General features: G+C 41.9%; 1 protein-coding gene across 2 annotated transcripts in view; it reads right to left on the bottom strand.

The window, feature by feature from the left end:
• fat2 (FAT atypical cadherin 2) overlaps positions 1 to 25,243 on the bottom strand; it is an 85,269-nt gene extending 60,026 nt beyond the window's left edge. For both annotated transcript variants that reach the window (XM_041047559.1, XM_041047560.1), the window contains exons 1-5: positions 25,008 to 25,243; positions 11,207 to 14,473; positions 10,038 to 10,349; positions 1,820 to 1,878; positions 696 to 1,007 (exon numbers count right to left, since the gene is read on the bottom strand). In XM_041047559.1, coding sequence (XP_040903493.1) covers positions 696 to 1,007; positions 1,820 to 1,878; positions 10,038 to 10,349; positions 11,207 to 14,444 — 3,921 coding nt within the window. In that variant the 5' untranslated portion in view covers positions 14,445 to 14,473; positions 25,008 to 25,243. The remainder of the gene's footprint in view (positions 1 to 695; positions 1,008 to 1,819; positions 1,879 to 10,037; positions 10,350 to 11,206; positions 14,474 to 25,007) is intronic.
• Positions 25,244 to 27,298: the final 2,055 nt, after the last annotated feature.

Raw genomic sequence — 27,298 nt, 5'->3', positions numbered from 1 at the left:
GATGACATCCACAGATACTGTACAATTTTTACCCATTTTGTAAAAGTTACATGCGGATTAATCCACCGCTGAAAATAGTCCCCGACAAATGCACTGTATCCCCCAGATGTATGTCTTCAGTATTAACCAATGGACTCAGGCCTGAGTATAACAGACAGGCAGGGGAAGTGTGGAGGTACTGAAGGACTAACATGTTTTTCATAGGAGTTTCTTTTCAAGAGACGGAAACTCTGAATGGCTGTTCTTTATGTTAGTGGAGGAGAAAAAAGTTTTTTTTTGATGTTTCTGAAATCCTACAGAGGCTTGCTGTAGCTGATTAACCTGCTGGCTTCAGCAATGCGGAGTGATGACAAGATCTGAGAACGTTCGCCGGTCTAAGAGCAGGTGTTGGTGAAGTGCCTTTCAGGGTATTAAGCACGGGTAATTTAGCTTCTTTAGCAGAGCTGGTCGGCTCGGTCAAGGCTTTAAAGTCTCCACACCTTCTACAGAGACACGTAAATGAAGCACAACTCTTTAGACAAAAGTATTCACCTCAAGCCTGTTGAAATACAAACTCATTACCTCTCTCGCTGAAAGACAGGAGTTACGTTGTTGTTTCAGAGACATGCAACTCCGTGTGGGTTTATTAGATCTGGCATCAGTTTGCACCACATCAGTGTAAAAAGTATGAAAATATTATAGGTCTGGACACCCACCGTGAGAATAGTGTAGTTCCCAGGCCAGAAATCACCATGCGATGTCACCACACCCGTCACCGGGTCAATATCAAAACGCTCATCCTGGTTGTCTTGGAGATTGTAGTTTACCACAGCATTTGAGCCCTCGTCATCGTCACGGGCAACCATCCTGCAGACCTCCTGCTTACCCGCCAGGTGGCGCTGCTCAAGGAGCTTGACGTGGAAAAGTTTGTCTGTGAACTTCGGTCGGTTGTCGTTGGCGTCCAGAACTTGGATCACAACGGTGGCGGTGGAGCGCAAAGATGGAGATCCGTTATCCGAAACAATTACCTGCAAATTCAGGAGAAAGGTGGTTAATATCATAACAATTATATCATCTGTAAATGTGGATGAAACGTTGCATAGAATTAAAAAAAAAACTCTGAAAAAGACCAAATACTCTCTGATTCCAGCTTCAAAAAACGTGGAGATTTGCTGCTTTTCTTTGTCGTATGTGACAGCAGATTAAAACTCTTCGTTTTTCAAATGCTGGTCGGAGAAAACTCTGGACAGATCGAGATGTATGGATGGATAATAAACTCAAACTCAATCCAGAGGAAAACTGTAAGACGCAGCTAAAAATTCACCACTGAACCTGGAGAGTGCGAGCTAATGATTTTTTGTGGGTCAAACTGTTTCCCAGGTTGAGAAACAGAATGAGCTTTCACGCATCACTTTGCTCTCAGATGAATATCAGTTGGTAAAATCAGGTCATTTTCACTAGGATTTAAATGAGCTTTATGTTTTATTCAGCAGCATAACTAAATGTGTTGGTGTAGTCCAATGAGGGAAGTTTCAGAATTAATTTCAACTGAAGCCCAGATTTGATCGTCAGACTGCTGATTCTGTTTTTAAGGGTTAGTTTAATCGCTATTTTTCCATTAAATACATGTAGGTGACTTGTTTTAACGCAGACTGATGTTGATGAAATAGAAGTGCTATAAAATGCAGTGAGTAAAACTTTAACAGGCTGTAGAACATGTATTGTTATGGATTTACTGATACTCTGAATCTCCGGTGAATTACAGAACAACAGGATTTGTTTTTCCCTGTTACAGCTTCAATCTGAGGGGAAGTGAAAATGTTGTTTATAAGAGTCTCACCTCGATACTGTGCTCTGGTTTATCCTCCCGATCCAAGGCTGAGAGAGTGCTGATAACACCTGTACACACACACACACACACACACACACACACACACACACACACACACACACACACACACACACACACACACACACACACACACACAAGAATCAATGGTGTTAGTGTGCGTGAGTCTCAGTCCTGGGAAGTGAGAGTGCTAATACCACCTAAACAAATAAACACAGACAGAAGTGTTACTGCTTCTGTTATTGTAGGTGTGTGTGTGTGTGTGTGTTGTGTATGTGTGTGTGTAGTAACAGTTCATTGCACCTAAACAAATACATTTTGGTTTATGGATGTTGTTTCTGCTGTTGTTGTTGCTCGTATATCTATGTGTGTTTGTCCATGTCCATCTTTTAAAAGTGCATCCTCTTGTGCATGTACAGGTACAGTATATACACTACCACCTGACTAACCAGCCAGCTCTGTCTCCAGCTACCTTACCCCTCATTAGTACCAAATTGCACCTTTCTATACCAGCTTATTTTTTGAAGTGGTTTCACATTATAGAATATAAAAAAAGGAACATGTGTGATAAAAAGCCAATACTGCAGCTGTAGAGTTTTTCTTCTCACCGTCACCCTGAGAGCGGGGGACGACAGGATAAGCCTGAAAAAAGAAGTGGGGTGAAATTATGTTGAAGAGCAAAAATCACAGCCAATCAGAGATCCTTTATCACTGACCGCCACCGCCACTGATACAGGCTCATTACAACCAGCGGCGCCTGACACCAGAGAAAACACAGTCAGCGACAGGACCAGACGGCTGACTGGCGGTTTGGTGATTCAGCGCTTGTGTCTCTATTTCTAACTGTTTGTTTCTGGTATAAGACATAAACTATGTGGATCAACAGGTTCATCGGACACATTTGGCTGCTGTACAGCTGAAACAGCTAATGAAATCAAATCGTCAGGCTCTTGTGTTGTGAGATGTTTTTCATGTTAAATATTTATTTTTAAAAAAACTGCAGAATATCACTGGAGACTGACTTTGACATATTTAAAGCTGACACTTTGCTGTATTTTGTTTAATTTTTCTGTGTCCTTTTTCTGTTGTTGTTTTTTTTTTTTCCTGCAGCAGTGTTTCAGTTTTCCCATTTTCTGATGAGAGCATCTCTTGACCTCATCTCATTCAATCTAAATAAATGAAGTGAAGTGTTTTAGGGCTGCTATTAGCTCTAATACGGACAGCAGAGACACGCTGGCAGGGAGAGCTGCCAGTATTGGTGGGATAATAATGGGCTGTTAACTCATAAGGAGACAAACTAAAGTATATATCAAGTTAAAAACTGTAAAAACTTTACAAATTGTAAAAGCTCAGTATATAACATTATCAGGATTCACGGCTAAATGTCTTTAAAACCTGTTTACATTAGCTTTTGATTAATTAATGTTTTTTTAATTTCTTATTTTTTCATCATTACTTAATGTTTTGTGCATTAAGTAATTCAGGCAAGGCAGCTTTATTTATTATGCACATTTCAATATAACAATGGATCAGAAACAGTTCTTACTGCGCTGTAACTGCACTATAAATCGTGAGTGCTACTGTAATTTGCACAGTTTAATCGACAGCTTGTCAGTCACCTGTGAAGCACTTTGAAATGCACTAACTTCTATAAAAGATGCCATACAAATAAAGTTTGATTGATTATCTGAGGTGGAATGTACCGATGCATCAGTACACAGAGTCTGTGTGAGACAGCAATATTGACATGAAGGACTCCAGGGTTTATAGAGGGGATTGTAGTTGGGGGGATATTGAGGGATAATATTATATGGACATATCCAGGTGGATATGGACAGATTTAAAGCTGGAATATGCTTGAAAAAAAAAAAAAGGCTTAATGAAATTTTGTCTGTCCACGTCTACAGAGAGGGACAAGATGAGACGATTCAGACAAATGGTGCGTGTGTGTGTGTATGTGTCGGTGTGTCTCTGACAAGCACTTCATTGGAAGCATACTAAGGGCCTTAAGCTGTCAGTATACTTCTTCAGAAGTGCTTGTAGGACGATCAAACAGCCTCAGAAACCAGTTCTGTCCACAGGTTTCTAAAGGCTGGTACAGTGTGGGTGAGTATCAACAATATAAGGAAATCTGGGCGAGGTGAACGTTTATTATAAAAGGACTGGGGAGAAACTGTGTTGACAGCATTATCAAAAAAATCAGCAGCTGCAGCAACATGTTCTCTGAGTTTAAATTTATCCAATTCAAACTAAAACTGCGTCACTACTGCAGCCGGATGAGCTCTGAGAGGCTGAAGGCCACGTGTGAACGGGTGTGAAAATGAGGCGGTCGTCAAGAACAGTGTAAACCATTTCCTCCACTGTTTATTGTCACTGCTTAACAACACAGATCACCTCTGTGCTGGCAGAGAAGGAGCTTTAAAGAAGGAAAAAGAAAAAAAAATGATGGAAAACTGGATTCATTTCTGAGCAACAGCCGAGTCACATATGAGTCAACAGCCTCAGCTCCATGCTCTTCTTACAGCAAGTTCAAAGTTAGAAGCACTAACAAATTTTGCTCAAGATAGAGTGTGATCAAAGAGGCTTTGATGAGGGTGGAGGCTTTATGAAGGCCGTGCTAACAGGTCATGGTCCACCACAGGCCCTGTGAAACAACCATAAAAAATTAAACCAAAAAGATCAAACTGCCACGGACAGAAAAAAAAAAGAGACAAAATCACAGAATGAAGCAACGTTTTCCCCAATACAGGTAATCCAGCCTGGGATTTCAAATGCATGAGAGAATGTGTGGTATGAGCGTGGGGACGAATGAAAAGCCCTGTGGTGTCGTGGTGTCTGAGGAGTTGAGAGATACTACGGGAAAATGCGCTAATTATTTTTGCTGCGTATCAAATGGAAAATGTGATCATCGATCAGTAAAATGAGCAGCGGAGAGGTTAAGGACAGCGAAGTTTCGCTGTGTCCACAAACTCTTTTTTTCCTGCTGCTGCTCCAGCTCAGAAGCCGCAGGCTGCTCAGAGACAGCAAACTGAACAGGCTGGAAGCCCTGAAGCTTCTGGCTTCCATCCAGAGACACAAAGAGGGACATCTGGGGGAGGGGTGGCCCCGAGCAGTCAGAGAGAGCACAGGGACAAAGAGAAGCACCACCACAGACAGGCACTCCTCACTGTTCAAAACTTTTCCACAAACAATGGACACGGACAGGTGACACAGCTGTAACATAGCTATGTGGGCACAAAAGTAGAATTACAGCTTGGAAAGTGGTTCAAAGAGGAATATCTGTATTGGCAGTAAAACCAGAATCAATCTAAGCCTGAGAGAAAAAGGACAGCTGCTAAGATCTATATAAACAACTAACAGAAGAAGTGGCAGGGAAAAGTTTTTGCACCATGTCTATGTTCTCCACTTAAGTTCGGAGGAATATAAGTAGAAAACGATCCGGCATTTGGACCCAGCACAGGCGGCAGACACAGAGTGGTTTGGGAGCTGTTCTGTGTGGACAGAGCTGGGGGTCATAAGTGGTGTAAAAGACCCTGTTGAGGGTCGTTGGGTCCTTTTTACAACAGTGCAAACAAGCCCTGCCGGGAGGGCATCATTAGGACAGGTGGGGCACATTAGAAAGTGTGTTTTTGTCATTAGTGGAGACATGGGAATCAGGGGTAAAGCCCTGTCTCTCCCTCGTCGCCTGTTTTCACTCAGCCATGCTGGACGGCTGTCAAAACCACGTGAGGATCACCAGTGTTGTCTGACATGCCGGGGCTCAGTTTGTTTCCTCCTCTTTCTCTCTGAATTCACTGTCGGTCTCCAAATCCACGGCTGCCACTTCGCATCTTTCGTTTTTTTTCTTATTCCTTTTTTAATGCTGCCTTTATTTCACTCAGCGAGCCCCGAGTCAAAATCACGTTTTCAAGGGAGACGTCTTAAACTATGCATTAGCATTTCCAAACAACAATTCAGAAATATTAATGAATGAGGCGGAGGACGACTCTACGACTCAGTGGAAAAGAAAGACAGTTAAAGATATAAAAATAGAAAAGAGGGAGAACAAATTTACTGAGGTTGGTTTAGAAGGGGAATTTCTTTGCTGAACTAAGAATGCAGAGCTACTTCTTCAGAAACAGCTGTATGCAAATAAAGTCGTGTGTGTAAACAAGCCCCTGAAAAGAGCAGCAAACAGCCCAATTCATCTCTAATTGCAGGAGCAAGCCGTTTAAAACCAACCCACCCAGGCTGCCATCACTGGGCCCTAAACAGCCTTTACTTATCACTCACCTATCTGATCCGATCAGAGATCTGAAATGGAAAACTCTCAGCCTCGTTCGTCTGACTTACTGACAATGATATCTGATCACTGAAACCACTCTGAACAGACAAACTGTCTCAAGCTGCATTCAGATACATCCAGATTACAGATGCACTGAGAAGAAACTCAGTGCAAACAGAGTGGGACGAACCGACCTGCTTCACTAACGGACCAAACTCAAAGATCAACTTGATTTGAAAAAGTCAGTGAAACATTTTGAATCTGTTTGACTCCACTTCAGTGGTGCACAGAGATGAGACATTGTGGTAGATGCTGAAAACGTCTAAAGGATAATTCTGGTGCTAGTTAGTGTTTTTCCTTTTGTCAACAAATCCCAACAATGAGTTAGTCCCTCTCTGAGGACTTTATGCCGACCATAACTTCTCAGAGCTCGGAGCTCATTGGTTGGATGTAAATCTTTAAAAACAGCATGGAAACATATAGTAATTTTTATCTAACTTTATTTAAACAGGAGGAAATAGTCCAGCTGTTGGGGACTATTTTTAGTGGTGGATTTATACACATTTACTAGTAAGTACTTCAGGCAGCAGCGCACTGTGTGTGGGACTGATCTATAGCGTGTGTGTTCACGGTCATGAAGGAACATGTCGCCCAGAGCAACGGTTTGGATCACTGGTGTGTTTTTAATCGTTTTTGGAAACAGTGGAGCTCTTTGGCTCAGAGGAAGAAGATATATCAGGTTTTGGATACACACACACACAATACTTATTATTAGAATGAATACGTTGTTGGTTTTTGGACTTTTCAGTGTATCTGTTGACAATAAGAAAAATATAGAATATCACCAGACTTAACCTTTAATGATGAAACCAGTTCTGTTTGTGGTTTCTGAACTTAAAGCAAAGAAAAACAGAAAGGCAACATTCTGCTTCACAATATATCAGTCTAAGGATCTTAGAGTCTCTGCAGCCATTTGAGGAATTTTCTGTTGAAAAATGCTAATGAATTGGGCACATTCCTGACTTGCCTGGCTTTGCCAACAATCAACTGTTTTTTTGTTAAACACATAATGAAGCCTACGCCGAACTTAAATAACCAAGGACGCACCAATTTTCAGTCATTTTGGTAATTAGTCTGTGCACAAACCTGTTGTTGGAGACAGACAACAACTTGTTCAAAGCTTCAAAAGCTCAAAAAAAAAAAAAAAAAAACAGAATAGAACACATCTTTCCCTCCTGAAACTTTTTCACGTAATTCTTCGGAGCTGAATCAGGCTGATTATGCTGCAGTATAAAGTGTATACACGCTTCAGGTGAATAAAAGCTTAGACAGAAACCTCCACACAGCTATGAGTCACTTTCATCCTGTCGAGACATGAGAGGTTTCTTCACCACTCACCCTGTATATTAGTAACTGTGGGTACATTTGTAATGAAAAGACAAGGTGGCTCATGTTTGAAAGATCTGGTTTCAACAGCATGTTTATGTTCACAATCACAGCCTCGCTCGTTTACATGGATCTATTTGATCACTGAACGCTGATATCAGATTCGTCTTATACTCTTTGGTGTCTGATGATTTTCTGTGATAGTTACTATAGTTCTGTGAACGTGATCTCTCTTAATGCAGTATGTGGACACTTTACACCCACTACACTCAAATGTGACTGCTGAACATCTCATTAGAAAACCACGGACATGAATCTGCTGCTATAACAGACCCCACTCCGATGGTCTCGGGGCTTCACACCGGATCTTGGAACCTGGCTGCAGGGATTTTGCCACAAGAGCATCAGTGAGGTCCAACTGTAATGCTGAGTGATGAGGCCTGGCTCATTCCAGCTCATCTTAAAGGTGCTGGATGGGGTTGAGGTCAGCGTTCTGTAACAGCAAGTCAACTTCTTCCACACCAAACTAGGACAACTATGTCTCTATGGACCTGGCTTTGTGCTCGGGATGTTGTCATGGTGAAACAAGAAAGGACCACATACAGTCTCTTGCATATTGCATGTATGTGGACAGGTGTGTCCACATACTTTTGACCATACAGTGTCTTTCTGGAGCTTGTATGTGGTTTAAGTAGCAATTCAGGTAATTTCAACCTAATTTTATGAGATACAGTCTTGTTGTAATCAGGTTATATTTTCTCAGTACAGATTTTGACATTTTAATTGCTGTTTACCTTTTGTGAAACCAGTTCCCGTTTTATTATTTCATGACATTTATGTGTGGCTAATTAAGTCTTTTCTTGTTCCGCCGGTCCTGTGTTGTTGTAAATGGATGTTTAGTATGTCAGTATTGTATGCAGACCCACGGAAGAGACCAACTTTTCGAAAATAATCCAAGTAATGATTAAAGTGTAAAGTTCAGAAGTTCTTCTACATGAATTTAGGTCATTTACATTCACAAGACCTCAGTGTACAGCTGAGACTTGCCATTAGGAAATCCTCAGAACGGAAAAAGTACACACAGACAATATCCCTTTTCACCCTGTGCTTGCATGAATGAGTAAATGAATATCAAATACACCTGCTTTTGGACAAAAAAGACTTGTTTTAATGTGACACTCTCTGGCTGTTTCAACACCTCCTGTCCTCCCTGTCTTTGTGTAATGTCTCTCTATTAACACAACTCGCCCTCCCTCTCTGTAATCCCTCAGTATACTGGCCTTAGGGTGTGGACAAACACTACAGCTACCTGGGGATTATAAGAAGAGGACGAGACCTGTAGCAGCTTGTAGAGCTCATTTGCTTGAACATCAAAGTCTATACGAGGTGACTCAGTTGAAACTGTCAAAGATGAACGAGAAAATACTCGAGGGGCTTACAGGCATTTTTTTCGTTTTTCCTGCTTTTTTTTTTTGGTTTTTACCTCCACGTCCATTCAGGAAACAGATGAGTGAGTTTTTGAGTGATCCCTTCAGAAGTTTCTCATCATGAAGTTTTATTTTCAGCTCTGCCCTCTCCGTGACACGCCCAGGTTCTGCACCGCCTGTTCTGCTCAGACTTGCAGCAGTGCATTAGGAGAAATCAACCATTTCTCAAACTCCTATTGAGGGAAATAACTCACTGTTTTACAGCTGCAGTAATAACCCTGAATCAGAATGTAAATCTGCCACAGGGACATGGCGACATATAGAGATAAGACGAAACTATTTGCCTCAGACAAAGCAAAGAGGTGCTCCAGATGTCTTATATTCACAAAGGGAGTTTGAATTAAAATGTAAATCAGTCAGAAGGGACTGTGTTGCCTATACGTATATCATTTTTTTTTTTCATCCAAACTGCTCATGAAATGGGAGGATGACACTCTGCAGGCTGATTGAAGATGGATATCCTGTACCCTGGGGATATTGTATACGTCCCTGTCCCTATGTTAACACACTAAAAGCTTCAATTACACGTTTCAGGACTGAGCTGAAAATTCAAATGCCGATGGAAGGCTGGAAGGTGAAGCTGCGGAGTGGATTTCATTTCAAAGTGTCATCTAAATTATTATGTTTTTATATTGCATCTCTCCAAAAATAGAAAAGTTACCTGATGATTTTACATATCAGTGCAGGCTTTATTAATAATCTTACTGTTTACTTAAGTTGGTGAGCAGGCTTAGGTTGAGGGTTTGATAAGGAGGAAGTGGACATCAGGCAAAAATAGAAAATGAGAGGAATGTTTGCATTAAATACCACTGCCCATAAAAAAGAAATGAATGATTGTCATGTCATCATCTGCCAACTTTTTTTTCTTTTTCTTTTTATTAAAAGAAATAAAATCCACCAATTAAAGCAGAATTTCATTTCTTTCTTCTGCATGTGTTACAGTTTAAAGAAAGGCCTCCTTCAGAACTACTGGGAACCAGTAGTTATTTTTTATTACTGTTTAGTTCTATTGTTTTATGTGTTTATCAAAATTTGTAGTAGAGAACATTTGTGCTCATTCACTCTTAATTACCTGTTTTGGGATCAACGTCAAAATATGTCCGGTGAGATTCCAGCATCTGGAAGGAAAGCTTCCCCTCGGAGGATGTGTCTACATCTTTGGCCAACACCTGGACGACGGATTTGACCTTGTCCAAGTTCTCCTGGACGGATGCGAAGTACATCAGCTGGGAAAGTTCTGGAGCATTATCGTTAACGTCCAGCACCTCTAGGAAGATGTGAGTCCAGGAGATCAGAGGCTCAATTCCCAGGTCGGTGGCGTAGACAGAAAGCCAGTAGTGAGGCATCGTCTCGCGGTCCAGCGTCTCTGTTGTACGAATCACACCTGAGACACATGAAAGGATGGGGACACAGGATTAACTGTTTGCATAAAGCAGTTTTTATTTTTGAATAACACTCCAGTATTTACTAGTTTCAAACCTGCTTCTGTGCCTCAGGAACAAATCACTTATCAGTGTAATCAATTTTATACTTAATAACTGTAACCACCCCAAAGGAAATATCAATCACTATGGCTTTCATCACACTTAAAGTGCCTATTTGCATCTTAAAAGTCTGGATTGGTGCCAAAAGGTGGGTTGGGACATTTTCAGCATTCTTTGCTTAACAACATGGATGACACATTTCTGTTGCCAAAACTTTCTCAAGTTCTTATGGTATACAAGAACCTGAATGCCAAAAGATAAAGTTATGGTATGTCAAGAGTCTAAAAACAAGGGAGATTGACTTCTCTGCACACAGTTGCCTTCAGAAACGGTTTAAATATGGACACCCTGAGGGAGAGCTCGAAAATCAGCAGCATCAAAAAAGAGATATATTTCAGCACGGTGCCATTATGACAGAGAACTCTACTTGCCCTGATTTTATCTGAACCTTAAGTGCATCAGCAGGATAATGGAATGCGTTACGATATGCTGAGAGGTATCCTCTGCAAAGGCTGACGGAAAAATAGACAAATCACCTTCACCTCCTCAAGAGGAAATACCTTGTTGTATAACCATGCACTTGTCTCATCTTAGGAAAACTACATGAGGAAATATATTGCTGAGAAGATCTCCTGTGACATTGTGGTGTAGGAATGTCACTGTCTTGACGCAGAAAACTTTTTCAGTGCTAAATTGAACAAGAATGCTTGAAAAGGGGGATTTAGAGTCAGGGTGATTTTTATTTTTTGATTATTACCTGTTTCCTCATCGATGGTGAAAACTCCTAGACCAGAGCCTTCATGGATGTGGTACCTGACGACGCCATCTCTGCCCAGATCCTTGTCTGAAGCCGTAAGTGTTACCACAGATGTCCCCACCGCTGCATCCTCCATCACTCCGGCTTCATACACAAACTCTGAGAACACTGGTCTGTGGAGGTTCTCGTTGACGTCCAGAACCTGAATCTCCACAAAACAGGAGGAAGAGAGGGAGCGGGGCAGACCATGGTCGACTGCCCGCACCGTGAGGTTGTAAGATGGCCGCCTCTCAAAGTCCAGCTCCCTCTCGAGGGTCAGGGCACCTGTGGAGGAATCGAGGTGAAAGATCCCGCTCTCTGTGTTCTTGAGGTTGTAGGTGACGAGGCCTCCACTGCCCAGATCTAAGTCAACGCTCTCCACCCAAACAAGAAGGGTGCCCACAGGAACATCTTCTGGAACTTTTATTTTATAAAACTTGGGTACAAATTTGGGTGGGTTGTCATTTATGTCTTGCAAAACAACAACAAGGTCAATCATGGAGAACAACTGAGGGCCGAGTGTGGCCTGGTCTCTGGCTTCAATCCGGAGGTCATGCCTGGGTGAGGTTTCTCGATCCAAATGGCCCTTCACAGTCACCTCGCCGGTCAGTTCGTCAATTCTGAACATGTCAGTGGACGTCAGCAGGGAATATTGGACACTGCCACTCATGTCTGTGTCCAGATCAATCGCGCGTGCTGTGAAAATAATAGAGTCAACTTCTGTGTTTTCGGGCACACGTATCACATATCTAGCCTGGTCAAAAACAGGAGGGTTGTCATTGACGTCCATGACATTCACTGCGATGAATTTCCATGCAGATGTTTGCGGTGTTCCCAAGTCATAAACAGTGATGTTCAGAATGTAGAACTCCTTACTCTCTCTGTCTACTGAGCAAACTAACTGAAGGTCACCAGAGAAAGTGTCAATGGAGAAACAGCCATCTTCATTCCCGCTTGATATGGCATACACCAGCTTACTATTAAACCCAGAGTCATTGTCCGTTGCCTTAAACCGAACAACTGTGGAATTCAGTGGATGGTCCTCACTGAGGTCAATTGAACTGGGAATGCTCAGGTCAAACTTCGGAGAATGTCGGTTGGTGATGTGAATGTCAGAGAACGCGTCTTCCTCTTGGCTGGTTAAAATGGGTTTGATCGACTCTATCAGTTTATCGGTTAGGTGTTTGAAAATGCCCGTTTCCTGGCAGTGGAGCGTTGCATCGTCCCCTCTGTTCGTGACAGTTATCCTGACAACTGAGGCTTCGGAGTGATGCTTTCCATCTGTGGCTACAACTCTCAACGTGAACGAACCCGCTCGTAAAGGAATCGGTTGCTTAAGGGTGATGGCTCCTGACACTGAGTCAATACCAAAGACTTGGAGCTCATTCCCTGACTCGATCACATACGTCAGCTGCTGCAGCTCATCTAAGTCAATGGCGGACAGCTCGCAGATCGTGTGCCCCACTGAAAAATCCTGAGGTACAGTGGCATTGCAGCCCACTCTCTCAAACAGAGGGATGTTATCGTTGATGTTGTTCAGAGTTATTGTCACTGGACATTCGCTGACCTGACTGAAGGGGCTGCCGCTGTCCGAAGCCCAGACTCTCAGGTGGTACCGCCGTTTCATCAGCTCATAGTCCAAGTGTTCAGAGGTTGAAATAACACCTGTGAATGGGTCTATTGTAAAAGGTAAGGGGCCTGAGTTGGCAATTTCATAAGTCACAAAGCCATTTTTGCCTTTATCTTTGTCTGTGGCTGCTACTTTCAAAACACTGCTGCCAACAGGAGTGTTTTCATCCACTGTGGCCTGATAGGAGGTCTGGGTGAACTGTGGGCTGTTGTCATTTTCATCTGTTATCTCAACCACTATGTGAGTCTCCGCTTCCCCATGATTGGCCACTACATCGAACTCATATCGATCCTTTATCTCATAATCAAATTTCCCTGTTGTTATGATAATCCCTGTTTTTGGATTAATCTTGAATTTAGAGCTCTCTGGATTATTTTTGATACTGAAGGTAACATTATAAGGCACTGAGGTGACAGAAACCTTCAGTACATGAGTTTTAGGAGGTGAAAACTCACTCAGTGTCACAATGTAGGTGTCTTCCAAAAATGCCAACGGACTGTAATGATAGGCTGGAATGTGGACTTGAGTAATTGGGGAGAGTAAACTTGGGAAGCTCCTGTCTTTAGCTTGAAGGGACAGATTCAGCCCAAAGGGAGTTTGAGACCAGATAATCCTCTTTGTAGAGATCACTTGGAAGTCATTGCCCTGCACACCTAAGGGGATTATCTCAAAACACTTGTGAGGATTCCCTCCAACAATATTAAGGGATTCCACAGACTTAACTCCTGCCTCCACGTGGACATTGATAGTTATTTTGCCATCGGTAGAGAGTGTGGGTTTGGGGGGAGATGTGATGACTGGAGACCCCATGGACATCTTTTGTACGTTTAGAGTGACTCGGGCAACATTACCGAATTTCTGCACACCAGATATCTTCTTTGTCCTGTCCTCAGCTAAAACAGTGAGGTCATATCTCTCTGACCGGGTGTGATTGAGCTTTCTGATGAGAGTGACTGTGCCTGTGAAAGGGTCAACAACAAAAGGATGAGCTCTGCTGGTGAAAGAGTAATAAAACTCAGCATTGCTCCCAGTGTCGGCATCTGTGGCGCTAACCCTGACCACACTTGACTTAAGTGGGGTGTCCTCCCTGATGGCCACGTTGTAAGAGGCAGGATAGAAAAGAGGCTTTAAGTCGTTGGTGTCAAGCACCTGGACAAACACCTTCGTCCTCGCCTGGAAGCCGAAAGTGCTTTCAGTTGCCTCCACAGTGAGGGTATAAGTGTCTCTGACCTCCCTGTTGAGGAGAGCTGAGTTGCTGCTGCGTGTTTTGATCCTGAGGAAGCAGAAATCCCCAACTTTGACCGCCTCTGCTTGGAAAAGGTCGTCGTCGTCACCTGAGACAACATTATATGCAATTTTCCCAAACAGATCTCTCACTTCAATACCCATCTTCACTGGTGTCTCAACATACGTCCGCGGGGCTGAGTTCTCGTTGATGGTGGCATTGTACAGATGGTGTGTGAACCGCAGTGGCAAGCTGTTCTTTCCTTTTACCATACTCCCCTGATATCTTGCCACATGCAGAAGCACTGCTGCTAAAATGAGGAGAGTTGTTGATGAAGCTGCCATCTTTAATACCTCCACGAAGATCCTCAGACCTGTGAACAGGAAAGAAAAGGAGGCATATCACTCAATTAGATTATTAATCAATCAGGAATAAGAAAATCTCTGAAAAATAATTTGAGCCCCTGTGTTTCCTGGAGTAAACAGTCTTGTCTGTATTGCCTCGTACATATCTGCAGAAAAGCATGCAGCACACACATAATTCTTGTACCTACATTATTTTGTAAACAGACCAATCATTTCCCCCGAGCTCCAGATCTACAAAGAATACAAGATGGACACAGAATACACAATGACACAACAGCAGCAGAGGGGAGGTGTCTGGCAAGGTATACGACTCTTGTCCCAACACGCCTCGACCAGAAAAAAAAGGAAAAGTAAAGAAACACATTGTTTCAGCAGCAGAAAGTTGCCTCCGAGCCTTTTCAGACAGGTGGCAGCCCAAACACTTCCCCATAATTATTCCTTTGGTGGTACCAGCAGGTACTCATCGAAATTATTACTCTAAGCCTTTGTCATTGCGCAGCTATGAGGAAGGATTTGTAGTTTGATGACTCGGTATCATGCAGGTTTCAGTCCAGATCCGAGTGTAAACAGCTGCATGTGTACTGCAGGTCTGAGCTGGTGATTGCTGTATGTACATTAGACATCCCTGCAGGCAGGAGCCATCAAATTGCTGCTTTCATAATCAACAAAGGATCAGAATCCCACACAATCTGAATTGCAGTATGAGTTGGAATTGCTAGATCTCTTTTTTTAGGAAGACCTGACCAAAACTGCAGCAGATGACAGATAAACACCGAGACACATCTGGATCAATGGATAATGTTGAAGCCACATGAATGAAAACCACAACCTTGATTATTAAAACATTTACAAAACTGAGTTTTGCTTACAGAATATTTCAAACATGCCTAAAGTAAGTTCTGGATGAGCGGACTACACCTGATCTGACATTAAGTCAGAGCAAAGACTCACACATTACAATAAAATCTATTTGGATTTTTCTGTGTAATACCAATGATGCCCCCACTGAGGAATTTTAATACATTTTTCTGTCTCACTTTCATTTTCCTTCAGAGCAGATTCAACGTGTAGAACACAATCCTGTCATTTTCACTCAAACTGGCTTTGAACCTAATCTATGTTTGAATCCATGTTTGTCATACTTTAGTGTCGATGGCACAACTGATGTGATCAAAATCCCTGGAATCATTACTTTGAATTCTACTCTGAATATTGCATTCCCTGGGCATGCTTCTGTGTTCCTGCGTGAGTGAGATGAGTAAGATGTCAAAATTGTTCTGGCACTAATCTCAACTCCTTTCAAAGTATTTTGAACTGATGGACCAACACAGCAAGAAAATTAATTATGATCAGTACATGAATTATGACTTTTGTAAATGAAATTTAAGAAGTACTATCTTTTGAGGGAACTGAATGAAAGACCTGCAGATTCCCTGGAAAAGGCCTTAGACTTAGCATAAGCTTTGACACATGCTTGAAGGTGGATCATTTGTACGAGCATTTCACACTCTTCGATAGAAACCACAAACCCAAATGTGCACAAGAAACATGGAAAAACATAAACTACCGTTGAGCCCAGCTGATGCATGACCACACTATGCCAGCTCGAATTTCACAGCAGCCACAACTGACAGGAGAAAGGACTGGAGGGCAGAACACTTTGCCCTTCACTGCCTCTCTGACAGCCCATCCACAGCTAAAAGCAATCCACACAGAACAAACTGCAGGGCAGAAATGCCGTTCCCTGAGATCAGAGATGAAAAGATCTATAACATTTCTTTCCCCTTTCACTCTTCTGCGAAAATAAGCTGGTTTAGATGGTATTATGAAAGAAAATCTAAACCATTTGACCATATTGTTAGTCCATTAAGAGTCCTGGTGTCTAGTGTCTAGATAAATGCAAACGCACAAAGAGGCAAGACAAAAGATGCCTTCATATTGTGCCACGAAGTTATGAATTCCAGTGTCAGAAATTGTCTCATAACTTATATGGGTTTATGAAACAGGTCTCCCTGGGTATACGATGTCCTGAACATTCAGGTCTGTGTCTCCAGGTTGACTGGCGCTGGAGGTTTCAGTGGAGGGTGACAGGTATGTGGGGTTTTATCTACACTCACCTGGGGATGGATAATCAGATTTCTACAGTCAGGCTTACTGTTTGGGTTTTGCAGGAGATTTAAGGCATCTTGTAATCTTGCCATTTTTTTCTGCAGTGTCACTTTTCTATCTGTCACATCTCTGAGGCTGGATTAAAATAGGTTTTAGCATATTTTAGTCTTGGGGCTAGGTCCTATTTAAGGCCCAAGACATTTCAACTGCGGCACTCAAGGTTTTGAGGGATTTTTTATTTGTCTAAAATATTAATAGGATACCTCATACATTGCACGTCTCACTGCATAAATGCATGCAGCACTGGGATAATTATATTGTCTGGCCATGTGTTCTGCTCCTAGTTTATAGTACATGCTTGAATTGTACATCGAATTTCACACTGATCTGAGTCTCAAGGATATGGATCTACAGGACTGGCATAATGAGGTATAAAGAAATCCTCAGTGTGATAACTACAGGTTTAAGAGGGATTGTGTCTTTGAATGTTGTTGTTCCACTTTCGACTATTCTCCGTCAGGAGGTCACCACAGCGAATCATCCAAAACTGACAATTCAAATTTGGCACAATTTGGCACAATTTGGCACATAGTTTTATGCTGGATGTCCTTTCTGGTGCAACCCAATATTTTATCCGGATTTGGGACCGGCACAGAGGTCACTGGCTGAAACCCTTGTGGGGGGGTTTGGGACTGTGGTAAAGGGTAGAAAACTCCTTCTGTGGACACTTTAGGCTAAAGTTTTCTTTGAATAATACTCTGTCAATCAGGAGCACAAAAATGCACCTTGGAAGTTACAGTTAATTTCTTTACTAATGTTTTTATGTGCGGGCTTGTACCTCTGAGTTTTTCATCAGAGAATCAGTCACCTCACACAATCTCTGTAGAAAACGAACAAGACTTTTACTTTGCAAAACTGGAGGTGGAAGATGTAGCTAATACACGAGCCGCCGGTCTGAGCTAAACGATCTGTTCTCAGGTGAAGGCAAAGCAGAAATTAGCCACATACCCTATTTCATTTATCTGAGCATCAGAGGGTTTGATTATTCCTCCCTATTGTGTAACATGGTGATGTGATTTGACTCTGATACAGTTTTAATCCAACTATCTAGTGCAGCACATCTACTCTTTTTAAAAAAAACGTTATGCACCAAGATATAAATTACATATAAGCCACACTTATCATCAGTAACTCTGTAACAGACATTAAAATATTTATTAAGTGGATCAGCCGTCAAACACCAAAGTAAAAATCCTGAAAACATTCATCTTGTTGAAAGATATTCCAGTTGACCCCCAGCTTTTTGTAATTTATAAGGATGCAGAGAATCGAACACTGTTTGACAACAGCATAACTCAAAGGAGAAATATATAAATATGTATTCCTTTAGTGTTTCCCATGAGGCTGAAACAAAGGTAAGCAAGCACAGGAAAGTGATTCAAGTAGGAGATGAGGATGGATTATAGTCTGATTGAAAACACAGAAATATAATGAATTCCATCTGAATCTAATGAACGCTGTGCCAGACATGTAATGAATCCCACAAATCAGCATTACTTGGCTCATCATCGCACTCGTTAATACTCATATGCTGCACACTCACGTAGTTACTGTGGATGTGCACCTTTGTATTGCTTGCTGGACTTACTACACGCTACATCAAAAACAATCTAAAGTGTTTCCTCAGTGGAAAAGTTGAGTTTCTACCAAGTCAGTCGTAACACTGCTGCGGATTCTTTCTGCGTGTCGAAAAGCTTTTCACCATTCTGCAGCGAACTGACTTGTCGCTCAGAGTTTCTCTGGAGTCACAAAACTCCACTGAACCTGAAACTGAGATCGAAAAGAATCCAAATAATCATCGAAATATCCAGAGCCACAGGGCAGAAACCTCAGGCCACCACTGCTGCTACTGAGGTCAGCTCTCACATGTATATACACACCGTCTCAATCACACACACACACACATCCCTCCCTCAGAGTGTGTGTGTGTGTGTTCCAGGTAGAGACCTGCAGCCACATGTTGTGCTCCAGCTTCCCGGATCACATTTCACCACCACCCCCATGGCTCCCAGTACCGACAGAGAACAGTATCTGCAGCTTCTTTCATTCCTCATCACTACCTCACCTGTGTCTGTCAGGCTGAAGCTCACTGAGCCGTCACTCTCTGCTGGAAGCTCGACAGCATTAAAACCCACTGCAGACCCACAGTTTTAAACACAAAACACAACTCAGGGACTTTTTTCTGTGCAGATCGAGGACATGAAACAGTTACTGCTCATGACCTCTTCGTGGAGCAGTTTTAGCAGAGCCTGGTATTATCAGCAGATAGTGGCTTATCCATTTACTTACAAGTATTTTGGTTCAGGTTTAAAATACATCAATTGTTTTGTACTTTTAATTATAGTTTTATGATTATTATTTATGGCGATCTTCTGTTTATTATCAGTGTCTTATTTCATAGATAGATTCATATCCTGTCACTGTTCTTATCATTGTCACAACTAGCTTACCACACACCTCTTTTGCTTCTCCACTTTGTTATTCAACAGGCTACACCAGATATGTTTTAAAACTACATCAGTAATTCTGATGAAAATATGAAAGAACAATTTAAGTATTCACTTACAGATTAAGAAAAGTATATTTTCTGTAAATATTAACCTTCAGTTGACTGATCAGTTGCTGGTGGCAGTCTGAAAGGCAGACATTTGACGAATTATTTGCTCTTCTCTTTCATACATGTAACTTAAACCTTGTGTTTGTTACTTTTCATTTGCACAACATATAAATTTGCTCACCTGTGAAGGGCATTTGTTAGAGTGGATGAGACGAATCAAAAGCGTAACCTCGATAAATCAATAAAGACACTGAGGTTTAGCTTCAGCGCTCATAGCGTCCATTTTCATTTTTTTTAAAATCACTGTCCATTTACTCATTAGTTCTACGTTCAAATTACATTTAACCACACAGAGCATGTAGTCATCCATTTCCTGTGTAATAACTATTGCAACACAGACAAGTTGAATCATGGATCCATATAGCTGCCAATCTGGCTTTGTAAACCCAGGGCTGTTTCATAATAGGAGGGCAGGGAATGTGGTTTGATCTTAAAGAGCCTACAGCACACAGCAGGCCCTGCCAGGCCCAGTGGCATACGGGCAATTATCTCCATATGTTTGTACAAAGGTTCTTCACTGGTAAATTGTGGTACAGGACTAATGGTAGAAAGTGGTCTTATAAAGGAATTAAAGGATTTCAAGGTTTTCCTTTTGTCACTGAAAACTATACGACATTATTCCTCCTCCTGCTCCCTCTCGGACTGCATTCATCCCATCAACCTGTTTCCTGGTTTTTGTGAAGCGATTACAGCCCAACTCTCCCAAAGAAAGGGGAGAAGAGAGAGCCGGTGGGATTCAGCTGAAATATAATATGTGAGTAATCACAGTTTGAATGTGGGAGTTTCAAAGGAATCACTAAAAACCAGGATTCAGGTTCTATTCTATAAATGAAAATTCCGCTTTATTTATGTGTTTCTGTTTGACATCATGCATCTTTGCAGTAACCTGAGCCAAAGACATTAGCTGCGTCCTTTTCACCTCCCCACACCCACAGTGGATCCTAACTGATAACGCCTTACCTTAACTGGCATGTTCAGCATTTATACGTTATAAATAAAGAATTAATAAATGCTGATTTCCTTCATGTGTTTGAACAGTTAATAAATGCTGTATATTTTCTCATGTCTATTACACAACATGAAATAATTTTATAGCTGTCATCCTGTATCCTGTTCTATCCATTAAGTCATTTGTTAATTTATACAAATACAATACACTAAAGAATGTCTTTTTACCTGCTTACAGCAACATTATAGCATTATATGTTATAAGCAGTGTATTAAGTGTTCATATCGTGCTTGTAAATTCTAAATGGGGGGTTTAAAGTGTAAATAGCTGCTCTTTGACCGCCTCTGATTGTCCTGCCAGAGTCTGGAAAACACATTTTCCTCCACGTGAAGCTAAACTGACTCTCAGACTGTCTCTCATTTGCATAATTGCAGAGTTAAATTTCCTTCCTATCCCTAAAAGAACCTGTCAACATCCATAGTTTGTACCTTAGTACAATCTAACATGGTAATGAGTCTGTGCTGCAGCATTGAGCCATGATGGATGGGGAGACTTCACCCAGTGTCAGTCTATTAAGTGCTCATTCTTGTATTATGGTGAAAAAAAACGCCCCAGAACTGTTGACAACAAAGCACAAGAGATGTTTCCAACCTCCTTTAAGATTTACAGAGTGAAATAACCTGAAAATGTCAAATCGGACAATTATATGTTACAACAAGGCGTCTGTGCAGCAGCAGCAGCTGGTCCCATTCAGATAAAAGGTCGTTGAAGACACTCAGTGAGACATGCAGGTCTTACAGCCTGGTAAAAGTTTTCGGGTGAATGGAAACGTGTTCAGCTACAACAATCAGAGGGCCACGGCAGGTTGTAAGAAGTTTTCTGAATGTTAAGAAAAAGGTTTAATCAATCTAAGTCATCACATCTATGATTATAGTCAAGGATTGATAATTAAAAAGAAGCTTTTGTCAGCTAAAGACTCTGCTGACTTACAGCTTAAATCAGTTTGATATGACGTACGGTTTGTATGGATGGGCCTCAAGGTTTCTCTCTAATCCTCACTGATCCACAGCTGTGAGGTTTCTGTAAACTGTCAGCAGTTATCTGTATCACCTGCTGTTTGCATTATCTTCGGCACAATGTGAGGTTTTCACATCACAGTGTCATTTCTTGCCTATGCATGTGAGATATACAGTAATATATGATGATGCCAGACAACACACTGCAACTCATTACACTTACCGTTCAAGTATTTATGTCCTTTATTTTAGGTGGACATTAAATTGTTGAATCACAAAACCTTTAAGAATCAAGTCTGGAAAACATCTACTGATCATTCTCTGAGGATTATTGAAGATTCACACCCATAATGAGAATATAACCGGTGTGGTTTTCAGACCTCGCTGCACTGCACCTAAGTGGCCAAAAAATCTTTTAATGCTGGTTTGAGAAAATCAGAGTCCAATGACAAGCCCCACTGTGTTCGTCCAGTCAGGTGTGTGTGTGTGTGGGAGGGGTTCATGCTGCTGGGTTAGTGTTAACAACAAGGAGGGAACTGTCAATCATCTGTTGTTCATCCTACACAAAACAGCGGGTGCCTGCTGGGCCTTACCCAGCCACCATGAGAGAAACTCAAAATCTGGGCTGGTGTTGCCAGGCTACCGTTTACAACCTGTGATATGAACCGGAAAAAATATCCAAACAAGAATAGAAAGTCTCACTACTCCCTGATATGTGTACCTACACCCAGGCACCAATTAGAATCAGAGTGTTTGGGGGTTGGAGGTAGGACCGAATAAGCCTGGACGAGACGCCGTCGTTCTCTTGTCCTCGCTTGGACTTATTCTCATTTATGGAAACTGCCTCCTGGCACGCTGCTCTGCTCTCATTTTATTACTTTATCCTGCATGACTGTTATCTGTGCTTGATGGCTCTGACCTTTGACCTCTGTACAACCGGCTGCAAAATCAGCAGTGAAAAGCATTCTGCTCTCATGTCCCAGTGTTGGACTACATTATTCATGGGGTAGTTTCTACATTTCATACAGCATCGTTAGTGCCACAGTTGCAGGTTTGAGTTTTATAGGAGAGCAGTCTGTGTTTAATATGTTCTATTAAAGCCCACATTCCCTACAGCTGCTGCCCCCCGACTGCCCCCCCCCAAGAAAGTTTTGTCTAATCTAAGTCTGGAAATTAAAGCTTGTTTTTCCAATTGTGCTCATAAAAGCATGACCACAAACTAAACTGTTAATTCCTTCAAAAAGCCGTCTGCAGACACTTTCACAGCCAGTGCCACTGCAGGAGTGCAATTTCAGATCAGACCTTCTGGATTATGTAAGGGTGGGGTTACGGAGTTAACCCCCTGTCTGGAAGGGTTCAAGGGTTGGGAAGGGCGCGGCCTCCAAACCAACCATCTCTCACACCCACAGCATGAAGCCGGGACATGGAGGCCTTTAACTGGAGCTTTGTGGTTATATTGGGATGATTTAACATCCCTGCGCTGCTCTGGTCCGGAGGTCATTAACCCCGTCAGGACAACAGAGCACTCTGGAAAAACGTAGAAACCCTGAGAACGCAGACCGGAGGTGTCTCCCTTAAATAAACACATATCAAGATTTCGGTATAAAGCAGCTGGAACAAAATATGAAAGCATCATCACATGTAATATAATGTTTGAGGTTATTAAATTAAATATTTCTGCATTTTCTCTTTCTCACCTGGTACGCAGCACCTTTGCACAGTAATAAGTTGTTTTTCTGAGTGTGGGTCAGATGTATAACTCCTCTCCAACCACCCACATCACACTGACCATAACTTTCATATTTTGTTTTTAAGGACAGGCTGGATCATTCTTTAAGCTCTGCTCCACAGCGATGGGAAGCTTTACTGTCAGAGCCTCTGTAAAAGTCGTGGTGGCGAAGTGCCACAGGCAGTCATAAAAATTCTGTATGGAGTCATGGAAACGTTCTGGGGATGAGATTTTGAGGTGATTGTGGGAAACACGGCGACAATAAAACTGTATACTGCTTTGACAGCATTTGTTTAAGCCTTTCATGTTAATTTTGGGTTATAAAAGAAGAGCATCAAGTAAAATAAACTGCCTAAACAACAGCAATAACACATTAAACACATGTACATACATATTACACACTTACACTGTCATCATTTCCATTCCTCTCTCCAACACTGTACTGTACAACACTGCAGCCTGAGCCTCTCCTCTCAGAGCTGCTGTCTGAAGGGTTAGGTCATGTCGTGTGAAGGGTGGGAGGTCGAGTGTAGAGGGTCAGGGGTGTCCCTTCAAGTTAAACTGTCCCACACACACACACACACACACACACACACACCCACACACACACACACACACACACACACACACACACACACACACACACACATATCCACACCCAAAGGGACACTCAGGCCTCACAGTAAATACCATAATTACAGGGAGGGTCAGAAATGCCTCAGCAGCATTCCCTGTTAACAAGCCCAGCCTGTCATTCACTCAGGTGGTCCAACAGTTTGTCTGGACCTGACAGTGTGGGATGAGTGTATGTTTTTTGTGGATTTTTTTTTTTTTGTGTGGGATTCATAGGTGTGTGTTTGCTTTAATAAGGGGGGCATTTCATTGGATGTTCCATCATATCACAAAATTTTTGAAGCCGTTTCCCAGTTTCCAGTCTTTCCTTGGCTAAATTCATTACTTCCTTTGGTGATTTTCTGCACGTCACACTCAGTAATCCAGGCAGTTAGTCCGTCAGTTGAAGAGGCCAAATGGCAAGCCTGATTGCATGAGGGTGATATCCACCTCTCCTTTTACGGTGGGCAGTTCCATCCATCCTTCCAGCGAAGTCTAGACTTTATCTCAATCACTCCAAACAGCTGTGCTATCAGCACTGTCATTAATGAGACTTTAGCCAAATTACTCATCAGATAATTTAAAAAAGGTCTGAGTCCAGACTGGATGATCTGACTGCAATGTTTCTGCATTAACCCTACACTTCTAAAAACTTTACTAAACCAAACTGACTTAATCCTGCTTTAACAAATTATACTGCCTTATCAGAGGGAGGTGGTATTTCTCAGGGGTCATGAAAACCAATTATTTTCCTTAAAATTAAACCATCAACTGAAAGCAGCATCTAAATGCAATATAGTCCCAAGCCTCTTTGAGGTCAAATGAGTCTTTCAGCACCTACGTGTTGCTTTCCATTATGGAAAGTCACCTTTAAAGAAACGAAGAGGTGATTCCTTTAAGGTTATCTTGGCGCCTATCCATCACAAATGCCATCATCAATTTCACAGTGCACCATGTAGGCCAGCCTCACTGGGAAGTGATAGGAGAGTTTTTCTTCTCCTGCCATTCCACTGCAAAAGATTTGGGTACATGCACCATCACTGCTGCAAAAGTGTGATTGAGCAATTTCCTTCCACACAGAAAAAAATAAGGTGTAGCAGAAAAAGTAAAGTGAAGGGAGGGACTCTTCGGCCAAAGCTTTCAAACGTCAGAGTGCTGGGCTGCATGTGTTGACATGTGCCGCCGCGGCAAACGCTCTGAGCAAAAATGTCAGTGACAGTGTAAGATTACTACTCGGACACGATCAAGGAAGGGTTGCCTAGAAATTATTTTGCAGCATGTGTCTGATTTAAGTGTAAGAAAACTTAGTTCGCTTCTACTCTGTTTATATATACTCCAGGGCAATGTTTAGTAATATTGTAATACTAAATAGTGGTGTGATTCTCCACTGTAAACAGCCGTATGCAGCGGAGTGAAGCAGGATGCACAGTGAACCACATGGGAAACTCACCTGAGGTCCAGTTCGGTGACTCTTCCAGGAATATGTGTCTCTTTCTCCCCTCACGCTTCAGGAACTTTAAAAATCCTTTGACAGGACGGCAACAACCGGAGTACTCCCATCGCGGTCTGATGCAAAGTCCACGAAAAAGAAAAGAAACAGTGAAAACACACACACACACACACACACACACACACACACACAGAGCTGCTCAGTGTGTTTCGACTGCCGCTAACTTCAGCGCCTTCAAAGGCTCTGAACCAAAGTGCTGCTGAGACACTTCAGCACTCCCTCAGGACTCCCTTCTCCACCCACTTCTCACACTGTCCCTCCTCTCTTTCTGTGACTCTCTCTCACACACACACACACACACACACACACACACACACACACACACACACACACACACACACACACACACACACACACACACACCTTCCATGTGCCCAGATTGTGGGCTGTGGTCCCCCTCTCTTGCCTGTGGGCTCAAGCCTTTGGGCCTTGGCCAGGACTGTGTTTCTAGGGTGTGTTCATATATGTGTGTGTGTGTGGGTGTGTGTGTGTGGGGGGGCTGTTTGTTGATACTGTAGATCTCTCTGCAATATGTTAAGTTCAGCTTGAATCCATTCAGACCTATTTCCTCGAAACACACGATCTGATCAAAGGTTTTGTGCACAAAACACGCAACAGCTGAATTTAAGAAAAATAAAATGACTATGAAAACAAAACACACAGCATCCACCACACACATTTCATATTGTGTTCATTTTTTTTTTTTATTATTAAAAGTAGCAAATTGAACTCAGGCACCATTCAAATGTTAATGCACGGTAACTCCTTAATTCATTCTTTTAAAAATATAAAAAATTAAACAGTAACAATAACTTTACAGTAACACGTGCAAAGATTTGAGCACCCGACTCATAACTGTGCAGTGTTCCTTGTTCTGCAGGCTGCCACACACCCCCAGCCCCACACGTAGCAGCTGGCAAAGTGGGGGGGTTTCTAAGTACTGACTTGCCCCGTCATTCTGCACATACCACAATTACTGTTAATACTTTGTCCCCTATTTTTTAAGTTAACGAACTAAAGAGAAAGAGCAAATTAAAATGGGAGAAAAAGGCTCATTCTTAATGTTTGTTTGCTGCAGGGTTTCTATTTACTTTTTTCCACTTAAAAAAAAAAAACAACAACAACAACAAAAACAACACTAAAATATTTAATTTGCCTGAAGGTGCCCAAACTTTTAAATACAATGCTTTTGTTTACGGCTCCATGTAATGCAGGGAGTTGGGTAAATAATGATAAATGATTTCATTTTCTGTACAGTATTTTTACTTGGTGATAAAATCTCCTAATTGGTAAGCAAACTCTGAACTTTGCTTTACATTCAATTAAATAAGTAAATGGCGAATTATTATGAATCTCTCTCAACACTATAGTCACAAGCCCCGTATCCACAGTTACTGGATATGAGTCATATAGATAATTTTTTTCCCCCCATTTAAATTCAAGAACTGTTTATCCACCCCTCAAGGGGCTATCTGGGGCAAGCTGATAGCAAACATAAAAACACACACAACAATTCACTCACACACGGAAAACAATCTAAAAATATGAAATATGTAGGTGCGTTTAAAGACACAACACTTAATAACAGTTAATGGCCACATTAACGAGGAACGGTGTCTGATGTTAATAAGATCCACTCTATCAAAAGGTGGAAAAAGTGAAAATGTATTTATCTTTCGAGAGACAGAGAAAACGAATCACCTCTTTTTCTTTGGTTGTTCTTCTGCTGCTGCTCCAGAACGGCGGAGGCAGATGGAATTTTATTTTCAGGGGCAGTTTCTGAAAACTTTTGCCACAGTTTGGGCAGATCCACCTGCTGAAACATTAAAGCTGCTGTCAAGTTAACTGGTTCTTTCTTTTCTCTAGTTCTTATGATTGACACTGACAGGGCACTGAGTTCAGCAGGATCAACAGCAGTAACTAAAAACTGATGACCGACAAAACCGGAAAAAAAACCAGCTACTTTTGTGATAACTGGACAGGACAGAGGCTCTGACAGATTTCACTGTGGCCCGTTCATTCATCAGGAACTTTGTATAATTATAAGCTTGTTGCTTCATTGTCCAGTTTGGGTGTAACCATGTGACTCAGCAGTAACTAACAGTGGGCTACTTCAAATCATCTAATGGAGAGGGGTAATTAGCTGTGATGGTTTGTTTTCGCAGCAGTAACTCGACAGGCTTTGTGTTGCTGTTGTGTAAACACTACAGATAAACTCAGTGCATACAGCT

This window comes from Toxotes jaculatrix, chromosome 10 (genome assembly GCF_017976425.1).
Source record: "Toxotes jaculatrix isolate fToxJac2 chromosome 10, fToxJac2.pri, whole genome shotgun sequence".
NCBI classification, from domain to species: domain Eukaryota; kingdom Metazoa; phylum Chordata; class Actinopteri; family Toxotidae; genus Toxotes; species Toxotes jaculatrix.
This window is presented reverse-complemented; position numbering and strand designations above follow the sequence as displayed.